The sequence below is a fragment of the Nanorana parkeri genome, unplaced genomic scaffold (genome assembly GCF_000935625.1).
Source record: "Nanorana parkeri isolate BGI_ZX_2015 unplaced genomic scaffold, ASM93562v1 scaffold1414, whole genome shotgun sequence".
Taxonomy (NCBI): Eukaryota; Metazoa; Chordata; class Amphibia; order Anura; family Dicroglossidae; genus Nanorana; species Nanorana parkeri.
In genome coordinates this window covers 65040-88451 of record NW_017307682.1, presented here as the reverse complement: position 1 = coordinate 88451, position 23412 = coordinate 65040, and the positions used below count along the sequence as shown (strand labels likewise).

The following is a 23412-nucleotide window of genomic DNA, read 5'->3' as shown; positions in this document are numbered from 1 at the left end:
ATTGTGTATTGGCGACACCTGATGACCTAATGATAGCGAAAACGTTCTCATCATTCAAACCCCATTCGCACCACATCCAGATCATCTCCAGACCAGATTGTTTCCAGACCCAAAAGGCATCCTAATGTATCCCTATGTTATTTCTGGCCTCTGTTCACACCAGCGCAGTCCGTTCCAAACCAGACCAGAAAAATACTGCATGTCTCATTTTGTCTGGTCTGGAATGCACTGGAACTGCGGGCAGATTTACACCATTTTCCGGACCAGATCTAGTCCAGAAAATGGTGTGAACCTGCCCTCAAGGTGACTGCCTTCGCTGTGTGCAGATGACAGGTGCTCTTTACGCACACCATTCTTCCCACTTTGCTCTCTTTCTTTTTCTGAGGCAGCTGGGTAGGATCCTTCCCACTCCATTCTGCTCATATAATGCTTGGCAGCTCCAGCGAGGTGCTCACAATCTGTGCGTTCTTCAAGTCTCTGGCGTTCCAGGCTTAGAAGTGAAGAGCGATGGAGTAACACAAGGTCCCGCTCATCAATGTCTGCTTATACCAGATTTCCACTCATAATTATGCCTCTTATGATTTTAATGACACTTATGAATATACAAGACATATTCTGTCTGTGACAGTCATTTTCCTCTACTAGTGATTGAATCCATCTTGGGGTGGATGTGGACGTAATAAAGCTGATCCCCCGGGACAAAAACTTTCATTTGAATATATTCCTTAATAACCACAGAAGATATAAAATCACTTTGTATGAACTAAATTGTTTTACAAACTTACATTACCTAAAAAAAGTAGTAGTAACACCATCAGGGCAGCCATCAGAAATTTTGGGGCCCCTTACACGGCTTTAGGCTGCCCCCCCCACCGCGCCGCTGGACGCCGGGCTTAGTGACGCGCTGGACACAGGACCCACCTGAGAGTGACCCTGCAGAGCCCACCATATATGCTGCACAGCCCATCTCAAAATGTCTATGGTGGGCTGGTCAGGGCTGCATCCCTCCCCTCCCTCCTTTCTTTCCTTCCTTCCTAGCTCCTCTTACCTGCACATATGGCCTTGTCTGCCGCCGGACCGGCCAGAAGTCACATCACTGACGTGAGGTAACTTCTGGCCATTCTGACATCAGGCGAGCAGCTTCGCTGATGGGGCCCTAGCTTGTCTCAAAGCCGCTGCAGCGGCAATGCTGGGGCCCTGCACTGCTAGGCCAGGCCTCCACCTCCTCGCTCTTCACCGTCAGCCGATAGTCATGTAAGGGACCCGGGTGGGCCCCCAGGCTGCCCGGGCCCCTTACATGAGTATCGGCCGTACCCCCCTGATGGCTGCCCTGAACACCATCACTGTGCTGCACATAGTCTGTGCAGAGAGCAGAGCTGTGGAGGGACCTAGCTGGCCCCACCCAAAATAGAAAACTACAGGGGGGGGGGCGGAGACAAGACCAGTCACCCTGCACAAGGAGAGAGAGCAGCAGTGAAGGTCTTTATTACAGGAAGGGGGCAGAGACAAGACCAGTCACCCTGCACAAGGTGAGAGCAGCAATGAGCAGTCTTTATTACAGGAGGGGGCGGAGACAAGACCAGTCACCCTGGAAGAATACACAGGACTCTTGTATGAGGACAATATTTGCTTTACAGTTATATCAGCACGGAAAATTAGGAACTGCATGACATCTTTTTATTGTTTATTCAAAATTCCTTTTGTGCGCTGATCTACACTCTCCCAAACCCGGCCTTGCTTTGTATCTAAAGCCCTCTACTACCCAACTTCCACTGTCCTACTGACCAATGGGGCGCTCCTCTATTGGCTGTTGAGGTTCCCTGTCAGATAGCCAATGAACAAAATTCACTCCTTATGTACAGATGTCTTATCTCAAAGATTGTCCAAGCTGAACATATGTAGAATTTAAGGAGAATATAAACCTAAAATATAAGGTTTCATTGAATCCATTCCCCATCCCAGAAAACATTTACTTTGCAGTCTTTTCATTGCCTGTGACTGCTAATATAGACCCGGGGTAGGCAAACTCCAGCCCTCCAGCTATAGTGAAACTACAAAACCCACCAATGCATGCTTCTGGGAGCCATGCATTGAGTCTTACAATGCCTCACGGGATTTGTAGTTGCAACACAGCTGGAGGGCCCTAGATTGCCTCCCTCTGATATAGACTACGTGTTGATGCTGCCAATGTTTTCTACATTACCCGGCTTCCTGTGATGTTCTGACCACGCTAACTACGATTGCAGGCACGTGGCAGGGTGGTCAGATTGTCTTATCAGGAACCACAAGATGTGGACAATGTGGTCCTATTGTCAGCCTGTGATCACAGCTGGACATGTCCCCTGCTCAGCCCTGCCTGGAATGACTGGCAGCGGCTCCTGTCGGAGTCACACTGTCACACGTTACACCATGGGCACATAATATCTTATGCAGAGAGCGATCCTTTGATTTCTTTTAGAAGATCATCGTGTGCTGGTTCTACAGTAGATAAGCTGTGTGCTGTGAAAGGAAGTGAATGTAAATTCTGCTCATTTGTATTCATTTTTAAAACAAAACGTAATAAAATGTATTATAAAAAAAAAAGATGGGATACTTTGGCACGGGGCCAGCACATTTTGGGGGTCACAGAACCTGTCAACCTATTATATGTGTGTACTGCTCTTTGCTTCTAGCCCCGGTAAAGGGGGAGTGTTCTATCCCCGGAAACGTGTCGGCTCTGTGATAAAGTATTTTATCTTAATTCGGAATAGATTTATATCTGGATTATATACTTACTGCGTGGCACTTTTATCATGAGCTTTACTCATGAATAAATTAAATTGCTTTACTCAGCCTAGCAAAAAGAAAAGGAAGTGAAGGAAAATCTCCCCAATGGGGTGTTTATAACCCTCAAAACAAAAACAAAAATAAAAAAAGAATTTTGGCTGTACAGCTCTGTACATTCTGTGAAGTTCAGCTATTGCAAGATAATAGCTTTACATTTGACCCCTTGCTGTTTTATATGCCATTCTTTTAGTGTGCTAATGTTACAATACCAAGCGTGGAGTGTTTTGTACCATCCACAGAGGAGAGCGGCGATATGTAATGGTTAATATTTCCGTGTGACAAGCCAGCGGACGGACTGGAAAGGGCCGGGGGCCGTTCAGTGTATGAAGTGCGTGCTTCCGCAGGCTCCCCAATCTGTTTCTGAGCCGGGACATGCCTGTTCTGTGATCTCCAAGCAATTTCATCTTAATACAATACAGAGAGTGCGGCGCCTGTCATCGTGTCACTTCTAAATAACATAGGAAAACTTGGCGTCCCAGCACAGGCAGCACGCCGGGGACTATCAGAGGCAGATCAAAGCGCAAACTACTCTTCATTAACACAGAATAATTGAGGATAAATGTGCCGTAGACGTGCCAGGGTAATAACCTCCTTTATGTCTTATAGCAGCGGTAGCCTGACAGTGGGACTACGTTATGCGTAGACATGGAGTCCTTTGGTTTCTGATAAGACAGAAAGCAATCTGTCCACGCTACCTTATGTCATCGTACCGTTAGCATGGTCGGAACAATACAGGAAGCACGTAATGTAGAGAACACCAGAAATTCAGGGGCTTATTCACAAAGCTGCCAAAGGCAGCCGAGTGAATAACCGAGCTGAAGTGAAGTGAGCCGAACGACGTTTGGCTATTCACTCTGGCTCAGTATGGCTGATTTAAGCCGTACATTGGCTGAAATCAGCCGTACATCGGCTGCACTTCGGCAGAGCATGTTCGGCTCAGCCGTAGTGCTGAAGGACCTCGACTCAGCCAATCCAACATCTGGATCGGCTGAGCCAAAGCTCCAGCAGCTCACTCGCTGCCGTTCGTCCCCAGACCGAACGGCAGTGAGTGAATAGCCGCATGAGCAGAATAGAAAATCGTGAAACAAGCAGGAAAAAAAAAAAAAGTTAAAAAAATGAAAAATAAATGTAAAATGTAAATAAATATTACATTAAAAAAAATTAATGATTTTAAAAAAAAGGGGGGGGAAACAACAATTGGGCAGAGCTAGCAGTAACAGCTGGCTCCGCCCAACTGTTTCCTATTGGACGGCACCTGCTAGAGTCTTCAGGCAGGTGCCGGCCAATGAATAACAACTAAGCAGAGCCGGACTCTGGCCGGCTCCGCCCAGTTATTGTTTAATGACAGATCAGCCTCTCCAGGTTATTTAGGGACACTGATCTGTCATTACAACTGGGCGGAGCCGGCTGTAAGATCATGGCTGGTCCTGCCCAGTTGTCATTTGTGAGGCTTACGGCTGGCTCTTCGCCCCGCTTCGGGTGTTACTTCGGCTCAGTCAAGCCGAAGCATATGCCTTCGGCTCGGCGGCCTTCAGCTGCTGTATGGGCTATAGTGAATAGCCCTGAATCGAAGGGCAGAGCCGGCTGAAGAGAGCCGAAGGATCAGCCGAAGCTACGGCTGGCTCTTACGTGATTAACCCCCTTAGTCTGTATCAGGGGAACGCAAACTCTTCGAGAGAGCCCCCTAGCTAGTACTGGGTGGAACCTGTTCCAGCAGGTCCCCGAAGCATCGGGGTCCGGCAGCCTTCGGGTTGGTGGACCAAAGTATCTCAACCCGTCAGGAGCCTTGCGCCCAGGGGGGTCGGGAATCGAGGTCCCTTCTTTATTGAAGGACCAAGCACCCTTGTGCACGTTTTTGTGTGCTGTGATTTCACGTTTCACTTTTTTTGTTCACAGGGGGAAGTAGTTTTTCGATGCACGTTCCACGGGCTCTTAAAAAAAAAAAAGGGGGTACGCAAACTCTGACCCTCCGGCCATGGTGCAACTACAAGTCTCATAAGGCATTGCAAGACTCTGACAGCCACAGACATGACTTCCGGAGGCAGATGCATGTTGGGATTTGTAGTTTCACCATAGCTGGAGGACCAGAGTTTGCCTACCCCTGCATTATAGGATATATTGTGCGACAGGCGTAAACACCCACATATTCAGGAGGTAGTAGAGCAAGGGGTCTTATTGTTGCACCTTCCTCCACCTGCACAGATGTGCAGGTTCAGGTTGGCATTTAACCATGTGCAGCCGGGTCCTCCCATAGGTATGAACAGGCAGCTGCATGCAATTACAATCCACATCTGTCCCTCCCAGGAGCAGGTCTCTGCACGGGCATGCTTGCCATACAGATATGCAATTCTCCTGTGAATGAGGCCGAAAGAGCTAGCGTAAAACCTGAACAAGTGGGAGAGGCCAGAAGACACCAAAACAATCATCAACAATCACTAAATGCTGTAATTTTAAAGGAGAACTATGGGGTCAGTGTTTTTCCCCATAGTTCTCCTTAGGGTAACGGGAGGACACAAACTAGCGTCCTCCCGTCACCCTAAGCTCAGTATACCGCGAGCTACAGCTCGCGGTATACTGAGACGCCGCAGCGAATCCCGACGTAGATGACGGGATCCGCCCAGCTGCGTGAGTGACAGCTGGCTCTGCCTATCTAGAGGCAGAGCCAGCTGTACATGCCCCCTCCCCCATCCGTTCCGCCAGTCTGCGCTGGCAGATCGGAGCGGGGAGAGGGGAATCCAGCCCTCCCCCTGTCACGGCAAAGAGCCATGACAGGATCGAGAGGTGAGCGAACCTGGTATGTGTTCGCTCACCTCCCGATCTACTGAGCTGACCTGTGACAGTTTCATTGTCACAGGTCGGCTAGAGCTATGAGGTGAGTGGAAATCACTCATCTCATAGTTCTCCTTTAAGAGGAAAGAATGCAAATGTATTTTTTTTTCTTACATTTGAGGCATTTGCATAAAATCTTTATTACATAAGTAAACATTTACGGCAGGGTACAGTCTTGACACGGGTGTCACAGAGACCCACAGTAGCTGTTTGCTTTCAGGCTTTCTCTTTCTGATTGAAAGTCTGTATGGTGCCCCCTGAACAGGGAGGGAGGGAGAGGAGTCACTGCTTTGACTAAATTTCAGCTTGAGCTAAGAATTAGACTCTTGGCGTGAACCACTTGGTCATCCCATCCCACCCTCTCAAACCCGCCCACCACATCTGTATATATACGGTTCCACTTCCCGCTGGAAGCCCACTCCCTCTGTAACCCAGCAGAGATCGCCCTAGCTCTAACCTCGCTCTAGTGCATCCGGTGAATCTCTTCCCCACTGTATATAAACATCAATGATTTCAAATATATGGATAGATCTACAACGTATCCTTTCTGTATGTAAATTACTTCTTTAATATAATTCAATTGAATACAAGAACGAGTCCAGAGCTCCACCTGCTGGCTGGAAGCATAAATACCAAATGTGCAAATATTTTTTTCTTGCCTAATTAAATGTTTACAATTAGTTTTTTAGTCTAAAGACCATAATATATCAAGAAAATATGTTGCTGCCATTATGTCAATAAAGTTTGAAAAAGAAAACAAAAAGCCTGTCGCTGGCATTCAGATTCCGAGTCCCCGAATTCTGACCACATGGCCAATGCTCTCCAACCCTAAATGTTAAAATGACTAAATGTTTCATTTTTATATTTAGAGGAGAACTATGGGGTCAGTGTTTTTCCCCATAGTTCTCCTAAGGCCCCATTCACAGTGAGCGACATGAAAATCGCGCGATTTTGAGCAATATTGCGCGACGAGCAATATTGAGCGACTTGTCGCTATTGGGCTGTATGCAATCAGGAGCAATATCGCTCGAAATCGCTGGAAAAAAGGGTCATGTAGGAGTGACAAGCTACCTGCGACGAGCTACAAGCGATATTGGGCGACGAGATGTGAACAGCTCCATTGAAATGGATTGGAGAAGCTACATAGAGCGATATCGTGTGGAAATATGAGCGATATCGCTGCAAAAATCGCTCGATAAATCGCTCATTGTGAATGGGGCCTTAGGGTCACGGGAGGACATAAACTAACGTCCTCCCGTCACCCAAAGCTCAGTATATAAGAAGCTACAGCTCACGGTATACTGAGACCGCCGCAGCCGGGACGGATCCCGACATTACTGTCGAGATCCACACAGCTGCATGAGTGACAGCGGGCTCTGCCTATCTAGAGGCAGAGCCCGCTGTACCCGCCCCCTCCCCGTCCGTTCCGCCAGTCAGCGCTGAAGGATCGGTGGGGGGAATCCCTGCAGGAAGCCGTGAGTGACAGTCACCACTGCATTGACAGGATCGAGAAGTGAGTGAGCAACGGTATGTGTTCGCTCACTTCCCGATCTATTGAGCCGACGTGTGGCAGTTTCATTGATACACGTCGGTTTGAACTATGAGGGTGAGTGGAAATCACTCGCCTCATAGTTCTCCTTTAAGGGAAATATTCCAAAGACGATAGTCCAGCTCATGCTCTCCAAATGTCCTGTCTGTCGAGTAAACATCTATTTGTGGTGTCATTTTGTGAGCATCCAATGTTTTGACTTGGCGAGGCGCAGATGTAGATTGCCAGGGCTTTCTTTCACACAGCCGAAGTGCAGAAGGAATTCGACATCTGGATCGGCTGAGCCATTCGCCCCTATTCTCGTAGAGGCCAGATGGCAGTGAGTGAATAGCCGAATGCCACCGAGCGGCATTCGGCTCGGCTATTCTGCTCGGTACCTCCGTGGTACCGAGCAGAATAGAGAATCAATGAAAATAGTCTGGGGGGATGTGGGGGGGGCGTGGAAGCGGTGCCATTGAATACAATGTACAGTCATGCCCCCTCCCGCCCCAAAACGCAAGGGGAAGTTTCTCAGCTATCGCGATGCGTTCCAGGAGCTACCGCTCTGGAACACACACGCTTTCGCTGTGAGCAAGCCCTGAAAAAATAAAAAAAATGAAACAAATAGTAAAATTTTTAAATAAATAAAGATTTTTTTTAAATAAAAAAAATTGGGCAGAGCTATCAGTGACAGCTAGCTCCGCCCAACTGTTTCCAATTGGCCGGAACCTGCTGGAGTCTTCTATCAGGTCCCGGCCAATGAATAACAACTAAACAGAGTCGGCCGTCTGCGCACTGGGTCACCTTAACATTTAACATTGTAATCTATTTAAATAATGGCAAGTGTTATAAATAGAGGCCGGGGATGGAGGAAAATGTTGGGGAAGTACAGATCCCTCTGGTGGCTTGTAGAGCCCAGTAGTAATATAACAGTCTCTTGCTACAAAGGCCCGGCCAGTACGTAGAGACACGCGCTGGAATTCTATTGCAGCATCTATTTCTCCCATCCTGGTGTAACCAGCAATTTGCTGTATCAGGGGAGACGAAGGCGGCTGAATGCGTCTTCAATGAGCACACTTAGATTTTTAAGTGGATTTTATTTTTCGTGAGTCCCCGGGAGCTTTTATAACACGCGGTATAAATTCAGGGTAAAGCAGTTATCTGGATCTGTAACACAGGATACAATCTAACACCTCCACATGATTTTTCACCCAGGGACAATGGAAGCTTTATTCATACATGTGTCAGCGCTGTGGCTGCCTATTACATTGTAGATAAGCCTGGAAGAGTGGAGCGATGGTCACCTTTTCTATTAGTGGAGTAGAAGAGAATTAAACATAGGCTCATGATCAAATGTATATTGTTGTATGTATGTAAATAGAATGATAGATAATAGATAGATAGATAGATAGATAGATAGATAGATAGATAGATAGATAGATATACACAGGATACAATCTAACACCTCCACATGATTTTTCACCCAGGGACAATGGAAGCTTTATTCATACATGTGTCAGCGCTGTGGCTGCCTATTACATTGTAGATAAGCCTGGAAGAGTGGAGCGATGGTCACCTTTTCTATTAGTGGAGTAGAAGAGAATTAAACATAGGCTCATGATCAAATGTATATTGTTGTATGTATGTAAATAGAATGATAGATAATAGATAGATAGATAGATAGATAGATAGATAGATAGATAGATAGATAGATAGATAGATAGATAGATAGATAGATAGATGGATAATAGATAGATAGATAGATAGATAGATAGATAATAGATAGATATATAGTTGTTTTATAGTTTGTTTGTTTTTTATTTATTTCTTTTTTGCTTTTTTTTTATTATTATTTTTGCTTTTACTGTTTTGTAAGTATTATAAGTACAGTATTACATATTACTTATATTGCTAGTACTAAATATTGTTTGTATTAAATATATTAAAAATAATATATACCGTATTTCGCGCTCCATAAGGCGCACCGGACCGTAGGACGCAGGGAGGGTAGGAGTCTGTAATAGCTGCAGTTAGTGATGGCTGAGACAGGTGGCGCTGTGATTACAGCGCCACGGTCTCAGTGATCACATAGAGCAGACGAAGAATGGACGCTCTTCGTCTGCTCTACAAGCTCTATGGTGAGCTCCTATGCCGTGGTCACGGGTCCCCCAGAGGAGCGGGGGACCCCGAAAACCCGGGCGTGGTGGAGGGGGCCCGCACGCGATCGCCACTGCCGCTGCTTGATTTGATGCAAGTGTTCTGATTATATCACTTGTATTAAACGAGCAGCAACTCCCACTGTACATTTAGCTCTGCTTGTCAGGAGCAGGCCTGAATGTAAAAAAAAAACACTCGCCCGGCGCCCGAAACTGCATGTTTCATGGGCCAACATTTGCTCCCCACATGCATCAATGAGCCTTGGCCACCCATGACCCTGTCACCAGTTCACCGGTTTTCCTTCTTTGGACCACTTTTGGTCGGTCCTGACCACTGCAGAGCTGGAACATCCCACAAAAGCTGCAGTTTTGGAGTTGCTCTGACCCAGTCCTCTAGTCATCGCAATTTGGCCCTCAAAGTCCCTCAAATCCTTACACTTGTCCCACTTTTCCTGCTTTTTCTCCCCACTTCCAGGTGCCACTGTAATGTATCCCCCCACTTCCAGGTGCCATTGCAATATATCCCCCCCACTTCCAGGTGCCATTGTAACCAGATAATCAATGTTTTTCGCTTCACCTCTCAATGTTCATAATGTTTGATTTATTTATATAAATATCCTGTAAAAACAGAAATCCTGGAAGTTTAATTTACACATCTGTACATCAAGAATATACCTCATCTATCCTGTAGTGCAGATATAATAAGACGGAGCGTGGATGTATGGAAGCTTGGAGTCCAAGTGTCAGGCTCGCAATTTGGCAGGCGTCGGTGGCTGTGGGGGGTTCCAGTGACTCATCATACAGAATGTAAAGGGTAATGATATGGAAAGGGAGATCTGAGCTGTAAATGTAAAGTTTCTTCACATCTCATTGTGTGCGCAGCGTAATTATCCGCCGCGCTCCGGCATAGGCAGATCATTCCACTAAATCAATGTGGATGTTCTTTTCTGCATTATTAAATTAAGGTTCCCAGGGATAAGACGCTTTGGATTTCATCTTGTTCCCAAATTAACACCCCATTTACACTGAGCGACATGCAACTCGTGCGGATTTCCGCGGTCGAAGTAGCGCGATGTAGCGCGACTTTTCACGCGACGATCGCACAACCTTTCGTATTGGGCTGCATGAAAATACAAGCAAAATCGTGCAACATCCGCACAAAAAAGGGTCCTGCACAAGCGACGAGCTACAGGCGACATCTCTGAGATCGACATCTCGATCTCGCGATATCGCGCGGCAATATGCTTGATTTTAGAGCGGTAATCCGCTCAATGTGAACGGGGACTAAAGAAAACCTGCACTGGCTGAATTACAGGGACCTGCAGTGGCTGGCTTCTCATAAAAAAAGTCAGATACCTGCTTGTCATAATGATCCTGTGGTTTCAGTACAAGTTACTGGTGCTGGAAAAGCTGGATCAGTTGTGGACAAGTATGGGGTGTGACGGACTCCCCGATACCCCGACTGAATATCTCCGTCTTAAGCCTGTTCCCTGGGTGCTGGAACCAGAAGCCAGTGAATATAGCATGGGCTTACCCCAAGAATCAGACAACACTGACTTTGGAGTGGAAACATGAATTGGTTTATTGAAGAAAGCACACAGGGTTAATACCTCACAGAATCAGATAAGAGTTCAGTGTTACATTGAACAGTTCCCACTCCTAGACAGCCGGGTGCCGCATTGCAATTCCTTAGCACAGACACTTTTTGAAGCTAATGAATGTCCTTAATTAGATCATCCCAAACAATGGCCACTTCAGACAGCCTGCTGCCTTCACAAAATGATGTTTAGCAGAGATGGTATCCAAACAAGATGGAAGTCTGGATGGTTCAAATCAAGTCGCATAGTTAAAAGCTCTCTCTCTAGAATGGAAATGCTGCACCATTTAGTCAATAAAGAGATTGACTGGAAGCTATATTGGAGTGCGAGTGACCTACTATTTGTTCACAGTTTGTTCAATGTTTCGCGGAGTGCCAGACACCTGTGAACCCCACTGCATCCTTTAAAGGAGAACTATGGGGTCAGGGCTTTTCCCCATAGTTCTCCTTAGGGTAACGGGAGGACACAAACTAGCGTCCTCCCGTCACCCTAGGCTCACCCTGAGCCGCCGGAGCGGATCCCGACATCGATATCGAGATCCGCCCAGCTGCGTGACTGACAGCTGGCTCTGCCTATCTATCTGTACCTGCCCCGTCCGTTCCGCCAGTCAGCGCTGGTGGATCGGAGCGGAGAATCCAGCCCCTCCCCCTGTCACGGCAGAGAGCCGTGATAGGATCGAGAAGTGAGCGAAAACCGGTATATGTTCGCTCACCTCCCGATCTACTGAGCCGACCTGTGATAGTCTCATTGTCACAGGTCGGCTAGAAAAGCACTCACCTCATAGTTCTCCTTTAACTCTCACGTCACTACTGTGACTTTTGTTTTTATTTTGGATAGAGTAAAGGAGGGTTATCATTAGGGATGCTAGAACTAGGGCTATACTAGTATCGGTGCCTATGCCGAGTATATCGCGCAAATGCTCCGATGCCTAGTCCGATAACTGAGCTTCCGGTATCACGAAGCTAGGCGGTGAATCATTACACACTGCCCGGCTTCCTGATTGGCCGGGAAGCCGGCTTCATGCTCCCTCGTCACTTGGCCGTGGGATGCATAGGCAAGAACACCGCTGCAGGTAAAGCAGCAGAGGGGGTTAGATGAGCTCGATGGGGGTAAAAAGGGACAGAAAACTTTCAGAAAAGGTTCTTCCAAATTTTCCTTACCCTTTAGATCTGAATTCTGGCCTTCCCTTCAGTCGTACCGGCTCCTCTTCTGAACTGATATTGCTTAACTCTGATATCACTGCACACTGAAAGCTTCTCACAATGTGCATTAGAAGCTGCAGCAAGTCAGATAGAGCCCGCCTCATTTCCTGGCTGTCTGACATCTAGCATCATCTCGCCCTTTCTTCCCCAGCTAGACTTTCCCTGACCCGTCCCATTCATTTATTGGATTTCAGTCGTGGAGGCTCAGCATCACATGTGGATGTTACCTGGGGCGGTCTGCATGCAAATACAGCCTGCTTAGGAACGCCCACTCCTCCATGCTGACATCCACCCATCAAGGTAGTTTGATATTTGCATAACTCCTCCCAAGACCCAGCCCACTGCTTGCATCAGGGCTGAGGGCTCTTCAGAGGGGTACTGAGGCAGGGAGCTTCTCCCGTGAAGGACTACAATCACAATAGAAACTAGTAGTCCATCACTGGAGCCTTTTTTTTTTAATTATCCGATTAACCGATTAATCGAACTTAATAATCGGCCAACTAATCGATTATGAAAATAATCGTTAGCTGCAGCCCTAGCTGTGATATTTTCAGGAAGCTATTTACAGCACCCTGCCGGCCCCTCCTACCAGCCATGATCTGCCTGCATTGCACAGAGAAGCACAGAGACCCAGAGATGACATCACTGGGTATAAAATAAGGTATATAATGAAAACAAAGGTTTTATGTAATAATTTTACATAATTAGCATGTTGATGGGATGGGGAGGAACTAGAGAAGGCAAAATAAGCAGATTAGACTTCAGCTGTGAGTGTTGTACATTATTAAATAGCATTAATCCGCATTCCTTGGAGTTATTTTCTCAACCAACAGCATATTTTCTAGAGTCCTTCATCCTGATGAGAACAAAAGATATTTTCATTCGGAAGGCTGTTAAGCGCAAACAATGCCATAGTGATTCCATTGGAAATTGACGGAAATTTTAATTATATTACGTGATTGAAGAACGGCCTCGCCGTGACGATTGAAAACTGTGAAAAGTACCACAGCGCCTCTGCCAGAGAATGTTTTCCTCTCTCCGAGCTAAATGAAACATAATTACTTTGTGAATATTATTCCATAAGAAAACCAAATCTGATTTAAGGGAGAACGGCAAGGGAAGGCCGAGTTGCGGCCTTTTTGTGGGGGCGTGGCGGGCCATTGAAGTGAATGGCACCGTAGCCACGCCCTCCGGCCGCACGGGATCGCAAGGCACATTATGCCTGCGGTCTGGTCCTGTGCGATCAAAATGCTGCAAGCACTATTTTGATTGCACCTGACCGCAGACATAACGTGCCTTGCGATCCCGTGCGGCCGATCGCATTGCAGCCGGAGGGCTTGGCTACGGTCCGTTCACTTCAATGGCCCGCCACGCCCCCTCCTGCCCCACAAAAAAGTGAGCCGGCCGCAATGCGAGGCAGTGTGTTCTGGCCAGAATCGGGCCGGAACGCACTGCATCTGGTGTGAACGGGCCCTTAAACCGATTTAAAGGCGATTTGCATTGTTCACACCACCGGGTTGTACTTTTTTTTCAGCGCAGCGGGATAAGATGTAGTACAATCACCTCGCATCCCATAGAACTTAATGAAATGTCACTCGTGACATTTCAATAAAGTTCTACAAAAAGGTAAAAGTAGATAGTGCGATGTGTCGAGATTTAGCGCAAGTGCTGGCGTAAATGGGCCCTAATGCTGCACAGGAAAAATTGCAACAGACAGTCCCCTGACAGTACAGTGGCTTACAGTACCCGGGGGGTGGGTAATGACTCGCTGCCTGGCTTCCTGATTGGCCAGGAAGCCGGCTTTAATCTCCCTCGTTACTAAGTGCGAGCCATTACCTGCCCCCCTGCTTCCTGGTTGGCCAGGAAGCCAGCTCCGTGCTCCCTGGTGATGGAGCATGGAGTTGGCTTCCTGGCCAACCAGGAAGCAGGGGGGCAGGTAATGGCTCGCACTTAGTAACGAGGGAGATTAAAGCCGGCTTCCTGGCCAATCAGGAAGCCGAGCAGCGTGTAATGACTCGCTGCCCAGCTTCCTGATACCGGAAGTTCCAGCATTGGGCTAGGCATCGGGAGCATTTAGGTGAGTACTCGCCTCAATGCTCAGTATTGGCACCGATACTGATACTAGTATCGGTATCGGTGCATCCCTAGTAAAAACCGAAAATGTAAAAAATTATATTGGGTCCCTCCAAAATTCATACCAGACCCGGAAGCCGATTAATCGATTATTGAAAAAGTTGACAACTTTTTCAATAATCGATTATAATCGATTATGTCGATTAGTTGTTGCAGCCCTACTCTCGATCCTGTCACGGCAGAAAGCCGTGACAGGGGAGGGGCTGGATTCCCTCCTCCCCGCTCCGATCCGCCAGCGCTGACTGGCGGAACGGACGACAACAGCTGGCTCCGCCTCTAGATAGGCAGAGCCAGCTGTCAGTCACGCAGCTGGGCGGATCCCGGCACAATTGTCGGGATCCGCTTCAGCTGCGGCGTCTCAGTATACCGCGAGCTGCTGCTGCTATACTGAGCCTAGTGAGATACAGCTATTGGCAATAAAATATTTAGCTTTTTCAACTCATGGTGTGCTGGTGACATTTTTCTACTGTTCATGTGTGGCGGTGCCATCCGCAGTCATTTCGAGCACCCATCTTCATCAAGTGGGAATCCCGGTATGGAGTGCGGTATGGTTCCTGTTTCTTTTTCTATTTGAGAAGGGAAATATCAGGGGTCTGTTTAGACCCCTAATATTTCCCCGAAGCCCCTAAAAATAAAGTTAAAAAAATTAAATGATTTCATAAAAATAAAGTATAAAAACATTTTAAAAGTTTATTAAAAAAAATAAGTAAAAATTAAATATTTTTTAAAAGGTTAGAAAGAAAAACCTTTTCGGTTTCGGCCTGACATTTTTTTTCATTTTGGTTTCGTTTCTGTTTTGAAATCATCATTTCGGTGCACCTCTAGTTAAAATATTGTGAAGGGGCAAAGCCGTTCCTGGAGACCTCAAATGACCCTCCTTCATGTAATATTAAAGAGCACACACGCGCGCGGTACAGCCCCGCTATCTGGGACACTTGGCGTGTTTGTAGGAGGTGAGATGAATGATTTGTGCAGTGAGATAGAAGCAGATATCACACATAGGAAGGCAGCTGGTGATCATCGTTCATCTCCTCACTGATAAAGGTGATGGTTATATAATATGTTCATCGTGTTCCCACCTCTCCTCCACTCCATCACTTGGCCAAGCAGGAAGTTTGTATCACATAGAGGTCAATATGGTAGTCTTGGGGTAGGGGCTTCTGGGAGTCATGTCTTTGGCTGTCAATGCCTCATGGGACTTGTAGTTCTACGACAACTGGAGTGCTGAGGTTGCCTCCCCCTGCGGTAGCCTAATCCTGGGCAGAGGTGGCCTTCACCGGAGATATACCAGTAGTGGGTCTTCAGCCAAAAGGACTCTTCACATGGAGGAAGGATTCCTAGTTAAGGGCCCAGTCACACAGTATTCAGTGCGTCCCGGTGCCGATCACGCCTGGAACGCACTGGATTGCATACATGAAGCCGGGCCACGTTCTGGGGCGGGAGGGAACGTGTCGGTGCCATTTATGTCAATGGCACCGCAGGCACGCCCCCACCCGCAGTGCGATCGCCCGCACCAGATTGCGAGGTACAGGAATGTCCTCCGTTCCAGTGCAGTGTGATCTGAAAATATAGTGCATGCAGCATTTTTTCAGATCGCACTGCACTGGAACGGAGGACATTCCTGTACCTTGCGTTTCAAGTGATTGTACTGTAGCGGGGGGGCTTGTCTGCGGTGCCATTGACATGAATGGCATTGACACGCCCCCTCCTGTTCCAGAACGCGGCCCGGCTTCATGTATGCGATCCAGTGCATCATCAGGTGACGAGGGAGCATGAAGCCTTTAATGATAATTGGCCGAGGGAGCATGGAGCCGGCTTCCCGGCCAATCAGGAAGCCAGGCAGCGTACAATGACTCGCTGGCCGGCTTCCCGATACCGGAAGTATCGGGCTAGGCATCAGAGCATACTCGCCACCGATACCAATATTAGTATTGGGGCATCGCTACTGCAAACGGAAAACAGTTTTGATCCAGGTCAGGAGTAGGCGCTCCAACTGTGCGGGAACTACAGATCCCATGATGTCTGTGCCTCTGGAAGTCATACCTGTGGCTGTCATAGTCTTGCAATGCCTCATGGGACTTGTAGTTCCACAGCAGCCGGAGTGCCGTGGAATATTTAGTAGCAGGGAAATGTCACGGATGGACTTATTGCACAGGTGACAACCTATCACGGTACCACGCTTGTAGTCACTGAGCTCCTGAGAGCGACCCATTCTTTTACAAATGTCTGTAGAAGCGTCTGCATGCCGAAGGTGCGTGATTTTATACACCTGTGGCCATGGAGGTGATTGGAACACCTGAATCCAATGATTTGCAGGGGTGTCCTAATGCTTTTGGCAATATAGTATACATTCAAAGATTTTATTATGAACACATAACTGTAATAAATGGTTTTCTTATTACATCTACCCAAAGTTCACCCGTCACAGTGTTATAATTGAACATATGTCGATGTTGTGGGTCTACACGGCAGTGTTCTGTGTGCTGCGAGGCACATCGGAGACATCAGTTATATATTATGGCAGAATTTTCATAGTCTCGCGTTTGCTCCTTAGTTGTCATCAGCATCAATCTTTATGGATAGAAAATTGCTCGAGGTTTATAAACCATTTACACAACTTAATTTTCCCGATCACGTTTTCTGAATGATGAAGTCTGGATCCTGCATAGCTTGCGCTGTCGTAGAGCTCGGCCTGGACCTAATTCGTTTATATCTTTCATGGAATGTTGAGTGAGATTGATGTCATTTTGTGAGATTCCTGCAGGAAAATATTCTTTATCTCAGCGTTTCCTTTATTCTGTAAGCTGATAAAGATCCCCACACACCTTACGATAATCGTGGGAAATCCCGCGATCATACGATTATCAGAAGGTGTGTGGAAGCCGTGCGACCTCTGCTACTGTAAGGTCGCACGACTTTTAACTTACGGACATGTTCGAAAACCCGCCGAGCATCGTACGATGTTCGGTGGGTTTGTGGCATGTTCGTACGATAAAAGCCATACGGGCCGGTGTGCGCAAGCGCACACTGCCCGTTCGGCATTGCGGTCATCGGAAGCCCGCCCCTCAGGGGGCGTGGCTTGCGATCATCGCAAGTACGATCTGCCTATGCAAGATAGGCAGATCGTACGTTTTTTTAAGTACCTTACAACCATCGCAAGACAGAAGTCTTGCGATGGTTGTAAGGTGTGTGCCCAGCCTAAGTCTCCCGGGAAGGGGCTTTGGGTAAATGGCTTTACAGCAGACCTTGCACTAAAATCCTCTATGGCATCCCCCTCCATGCCGGTACGCTGCAGTAAATAAAAAAGCTTTAGGAAAATAAAATAAAACGTGGCACCTAATCGGGGGTGACGTCTCGCTCCTTCCAATGAGATCCAAAGAAATTACATCAGTGGTTGCCAGGAGCTGAGTGGGATGCTTTGGCTGGCGCCCCGTCTAGCACTTGGCAGCCAGTGACATCAGTGAGCTGGTCAGGACACCGGCCTAAGCCGGGGCTGGGCAGTGAGATTATCCAGCGTGCCCCACCAGCACAGTCTAGGTGGCATAAGGGCTAGGGACACCCCTGCATAGGAGGGGATAGTTCCACTTTAAGCAGAAAAGTTAAATTCAGTTGAATCCAGAGCTCCCTCTAAGGCCCCGTTCACAGGGCGTATCGCGGACGTGTGTCAAATGTGCACAAAAGTGCGCCCTTCAACGATGTACACAGTACGTACACAAACACTTCTAAACGCTTGCGTTGCCATTGCTAGCAAACCCCCTGTCTCTTCCATCTGTGTCCATCAGGTCAGCTTTCCTTTCATTGTACATGTGGAAGTAAGGGGCGTCTGCTCGGCGCTGGCTTGTGGGGACCCGGCGCTGGGTCCCCACAAGCCAACAAGTGCACAGTCACGGCATATAATTATCGGTGCCAGACACGCCCGAGCAAAGCGATTTTTCCCCGCATTCACATGGACGAACATACAAATGTAGGACACCGGCACTCCCAAGTTAATGAAGAATACGTCATTTTATTGAAGCACGTGCATGTGATCGCATTATAATGACGTTTCGGGGTCACAAAGGATCCCCTTCATCAGGCAAAACCATGTGATACAGCAACTGCAGAACAAACAACATAAATACACCAGTGCACGACATCTGGCTACATTTGTTGTAACTTCAGGCAAGGACTAAGCACAGGGGAGGCGTCCGGTCTCAGTACTAAAGGCCGTAAATAATGATATCTTTGCTACACAACACTCGTAATATCACCGGAGATCATAAACAGCTCGCAGCCGCCAGCCACCCTATACGCTTACCTATTAGTGATGGGCTCGGGCGTGTTCGCAGCTCCACGTGCCGAGCCCGCCAGGAAGCTGGCAGCGCCGCAGCGCCAATCACAGGTACTGAGACATTATCCCGGTCCGCAGGTGCAGAGATCGGGAAATTCTCCGTGCCTGTGATTGGCGCTGTCAGCTTCCTGGCGGGCTCGGCACGTGGAGCTGCGAACACGCCCGAACCCATCACTATTACCTATGTCCTGATCCTACCTTCGTCTGAGAGAATATCTTAAAGTGCAACTGAAGCTGAAACTTAAAAATTTTTGTATAGAGTGGAGAGGGATTAGACCTCCTGTCAGGTTTTTATTGTTGTCTGTGTCCCCGTAAGGAAGATTCACCCTCTGAATTTGTCCTGGTGTCCATTATCAGTGAAAGACAATCCCAAATTTTGGGTTGTCACCTGTTCAGGAATAGATGGGGAATCTTCCAATGGGGACACCTTGTTGGGATTTCCTCTAACTTCCTGTTGCAGCATCGGACAGGAAGTGAAGGGAAATCTCCCCAATAGGAAAAGTGACAAGGATTAGAACCCTCCCTCCTTACTTCATCCACAACTGTTTTTTGTAAGGTACTGTGTAAATTGCCGGCGCTATATAAATATTTGTAATGAATACATAATAAGGGATGGAGAGTGATGAATGACATGTGGAAGAGAAACCCAAAAAGAAGCACTTGCGCCATCCTGAGGCTAGGTTCACACCTGCGAAATCCGTGACATGCGCCAATCGTGCACGAAACCACGCGGATTGCCAAGCGGTCACGGTGTCGCCTACCTCAGCCGACCAATTTGGAGTTCGAAAAAAATCTGTGTCAGCGGCTGGCTGTCCTCTTCGGGGCTCTGATCACTAGCAGACACTCCGGTTCGGGGGAGCAGAGCCCTTCTCTTCCGTGTCACAGAAATGTCGGTGGCAGAAATGGTAATTGGTTGGTAATGGAAAGTGTCTGGGTGCCCCGCGGCTGGGCTGCCACTGACATTTCTGTGACATGGAAGAGAAGAGCTCTGCTCCCCCGAACCGGAGTGTCTGCTAGTGATCAGAGCCCCGAAGAGGACAGCCAGCCGCTGACACAGATTTTTTTTCGAACTCCAAATTGGTCGACTGAGGTAGGCGCTTGGCGGTGAGACGGTGTGTCAGCGCTTGGCAATCCGCGTGGTTTTTTTCGAACTCCAAATTGGTTCTGAAGAAGGAGACGTGACCTCAGAAACGCGTAAATCATCTATTACCGGGGAGGCCCTTACATGCCTGTTTTTACTCGACCTTTGTGAGTACTATTTCACCAGTTTTTATTTGTTTAATTCAAAAGTTTTTACGCGATGGAGGCGCTCTCTGTGTCTTGTCTTACTTACACTTGCATCTGAGGTACTCATTCCTTGAGGTATTATTGAATACGGCGCTGTATTAATCTGTCTTTAATATCTGCCTGCAGCTTATATCACATACGTCTTGCCTCTGTCCTGATAAATCACTGCAATGATCTGTCTTCTCCATGTGATTTCTGACTGCTAACCTTCTCTTTCTTCCCTCTCTCTTCTCTCTCTTCCAGGCAAGACTGGGGTGCTGGCTGATCTCTTGCCCAGTTTTGAAGTGGAAATTATGCCAGGTACCCAATGTCTCCTTCTTTGTGTGTCCACAGACCTCTCCCTCATCCATCTGTCTCTTCCATCTGTGTCCACCAGGTCAGCTTTCCTTTCATTGTACATGTGGAAGTAAGGGGCGTCTGCTCGGCGCTGGCTTGTGGGGACCCGGCTCTGGCACCCCACGCCTGAACAAGTGCACAGTCACGGCAGATAATTGTCGGTGCCAGACACACCCCGGGTCACACACGTCCCTCCGGGAATTAATTGGCTGGTGATTACGTTCTCAGCACAGTAATGAATCATGAAATAACATGTCTGGCTGCGGAAGTCTGAGCTCTGCGCTGTCAGCGGTTACAGAAACTAGGTCAGAAAGTGTATCTCCAGCCAAAACTCGTATTTTTTTGGATAGAGTATGTTTGTGGAACTACAAATACCATGAGGCATTGCAAGACTGACAGTCACAGGTATGAGAGGCATGTTGGGATTTGTAGTTAAAGCACAGCTGGAGGGCCAGAGTTGCCCATCGCTGGCCCAGTGTAGAGCTGGGTGAATGCGGTTTCCACACCATTCCTGCCACTAGATGGAGCGAGCCAAGGAGCATCAAAATTTCCTATGCTCGTCAGGTCCACCTAGTGGCGAGAATGCCATGCTAATAGCTTATATATATATATATATATATATATGTTAAATGTATTTTAAATGTAATGTTTTCCTGGTGAATATTTTCACTGGGATTGAAAGTAACGGAAAATCCGATACACCGTCACCAGAACAGGAATAGAGGGGACATTTTCCGATGACAGCTGTCCAAAAGGGCATTTTTCTTTTAGTTTGGAGAAATTTCCCCAATAGCAAAAAAAAAAACCCGACAAGTGTTGTATCCAAAATAATAATAAAAAAGATTTGTGTTTAGTTATTGTAAATCGTCTTTGATTCTCTGCACATCAGGAGGACTTTTATATAACTCACTGCTGTTTAGTTGTATTTCTTCCAAGTGGGCACCTGCGGCTTATCATCATGGCATCACTAGACAGCTGGGGCACCGTAGCAGAGCCAATCAGCATAGTTCCTGGTCATGTGATTACTCTGACAGCCAGTCAGAGTGGTCACCATGGAAAAGCTGTTTGTACACAACATTCTCTCCCGGCTGTCAGATCAACTTGAATAAGATGCTTGAAATCAGAAAAGAAAAATAAGGCGTGTAATATATTTATAACTAGGACAACACAAATGTATACAGCACTTTACCAGATTTTGCATATTTCCTACTCTTATAAAGCCTTTGAATAGTCGGCCCTTCGAGTCCTGTCTTTGTTTCCGCCCCAGTGTACATCCACGTGTGTGTGTTATCTCAGGGGGAATGGTAGAGATTGGCTGGAAGAATCAAGGTTCTGTCATTGAGATGTCTATGCCAAGTGTAACCACGGCTGTCCCTGTAATGAGGCAGCCTGAGGTGGTTGCCTCAGGCAGCATTTCATTGGGTCACGTGGGGGCAGGTGTGCCTGGCACCCCCTTTCTGGCCAGAGCGTTCCAGGTTGCTAAGATCTCTAGGCTACCTGGGCGTCCCACCCAGCTCACTTACATCACTGGTTGCCAGGAGTTGAGCAGGATGTTCTGGCTGGCATCCTGTCCAGCTCCTGGCAACCAGTGATGTCTGAGCTGGGTGGGACGCCAGAGGTACTGTGCACCCCTCCACCCGGTAACGTGCACCACCAACACCTGCCACCCCCTTCCCCAGTAATGTGTGCACCTCCCCCTACCAGGGCAGGAGCTCACTGTTAGAAAATAATGACACTTACGATTTAAGCGTCATAAGGTGATTAGAATCTTCATCAAAGAATGTCCAGTTGTTGAATGAAAAACTTTAATTGTATAGAATAAAGCCAACAGCATACAATGATATAGCAAAAGTGTAATATACAAATGGATAATTCAAAGTATATAGTTCTTAGTTAATGTTGAGCTTAAAAGTATATCACCTGGTCTGCTTGTCTCTCAGGCTTGAGTCGGTTTCAGCCAAAAATAGTCTTAGCAGGTGAAACAACTAAGTCTTTTCTTCAAATGGGGCGCGTCTCTTCTGTGTGGAGTCGTCTTCTGTGTGTGTGCTCTCCCTTATATTCCAAAATCGACGTTAACTATTGGCTAATCCTATAAGGTCATATACTTTGTACTATTCTAAACTCATTTCTGACGTCACGACTCCTATACTTTCTTTATACGGCTTGACCTGACATGTTTGAACAGCTGCTAACTCTTACAGTTCTCTTCAAATTCTGACATAGCTTCAGATTTCAAGGACAAAGCACAAGGATGTCTTGTCTATTGCAAAGCTCCATGCATTCATCAGCACGAGGTCTGGTTTAAAATCTATATATACATGGGCCCATTCTATTATTCCTTTTAAGCCAAATCAAATTTGAATCTAAGTATTTGACACTCACATTTATAGTGAATGGTGGTGATCAGTGGCTTGTCAGCCACTGATCACAGCTATTCATGAATAATTAGGTGCTGGGGGAGCACCCTGCTATGATCTCATGGTCGCTTAGCCTAAAGGAAGACCACCAATGCAAGGGCTACTGAGCCAGCCTGCTGCATGTAGTTCTGTTCTGACATAACCCTTATGCCCATGGCAGTAAAAGGGTTAAAAGCCTCTCCAGCAGTGAACTGTCCCCTCCCTGGCTCATCCAATGTCCTCACATTTTAAATAAAAGATTAGAATGACAACAATGATTTTTTTTCATCTCATCTCCATCTCTTGCGTGTCGCAGTTCAGATTAATTCTGTCAGTTCCGGCAAAGAAATACACTTTCAATAATGCATGCGATGAATTCATAGACATTTAATAATGTATACTATGTATTTTTACATTTCATTACAGGCTACTTCATCATTCTTGCTGAGGTATAAAATATTCATGAAAGGAGTTGGCTGATACGGGGCATGGATGCTCTCTACATCATTGGTTCTCAACCTTAGCGAGACCAAAACCTTCCATTGCCCCAATAAGGGATTATCCCCTTTGACAGACATGGCCCTGCACAATATGAGCTAGACATTTAATACCCCTACTAGCTAGAGGTGCACCAAAATGAAAATGTAAAAACCAAAATGAATAAAGATGTCAGGCCGAAAGCGAAAATGTTTTTTATTCTATCTTTTTCAAACTTTTTAAAAATATTTAATTTTTATATATTTTTTTATAAACTTTTTGAACGTCTATTCTTCGTCTGCTCTATGGTTATC

The 23412-nt window shown here is 47.0% G+C and overlaps 1 protein-coding gene across 2 annotated transcripts in view; it reads left to right on the top strand.

The window, feature by feature from the left end:
• ILDR2 (immunoglobulin like domain containing receptor 2) overlaps positions 1–23412 on the top strand; it is a 226641-nt gene that overhangs the window by 167703 nt on the left and 35526 nt on the right. For both annotated transcript variants that reach the window (XM_018569870.1, XM_018569869.1), the window contains exon 4: positions 20133–20189. In XM_018569870.1, the coding sequence (XP_018425372.1) occupies positions 20133–20189 (57 nt within the window). The remainder of the gene's footprint in view (positions 1–20132; positions 20190–23412) is intronic.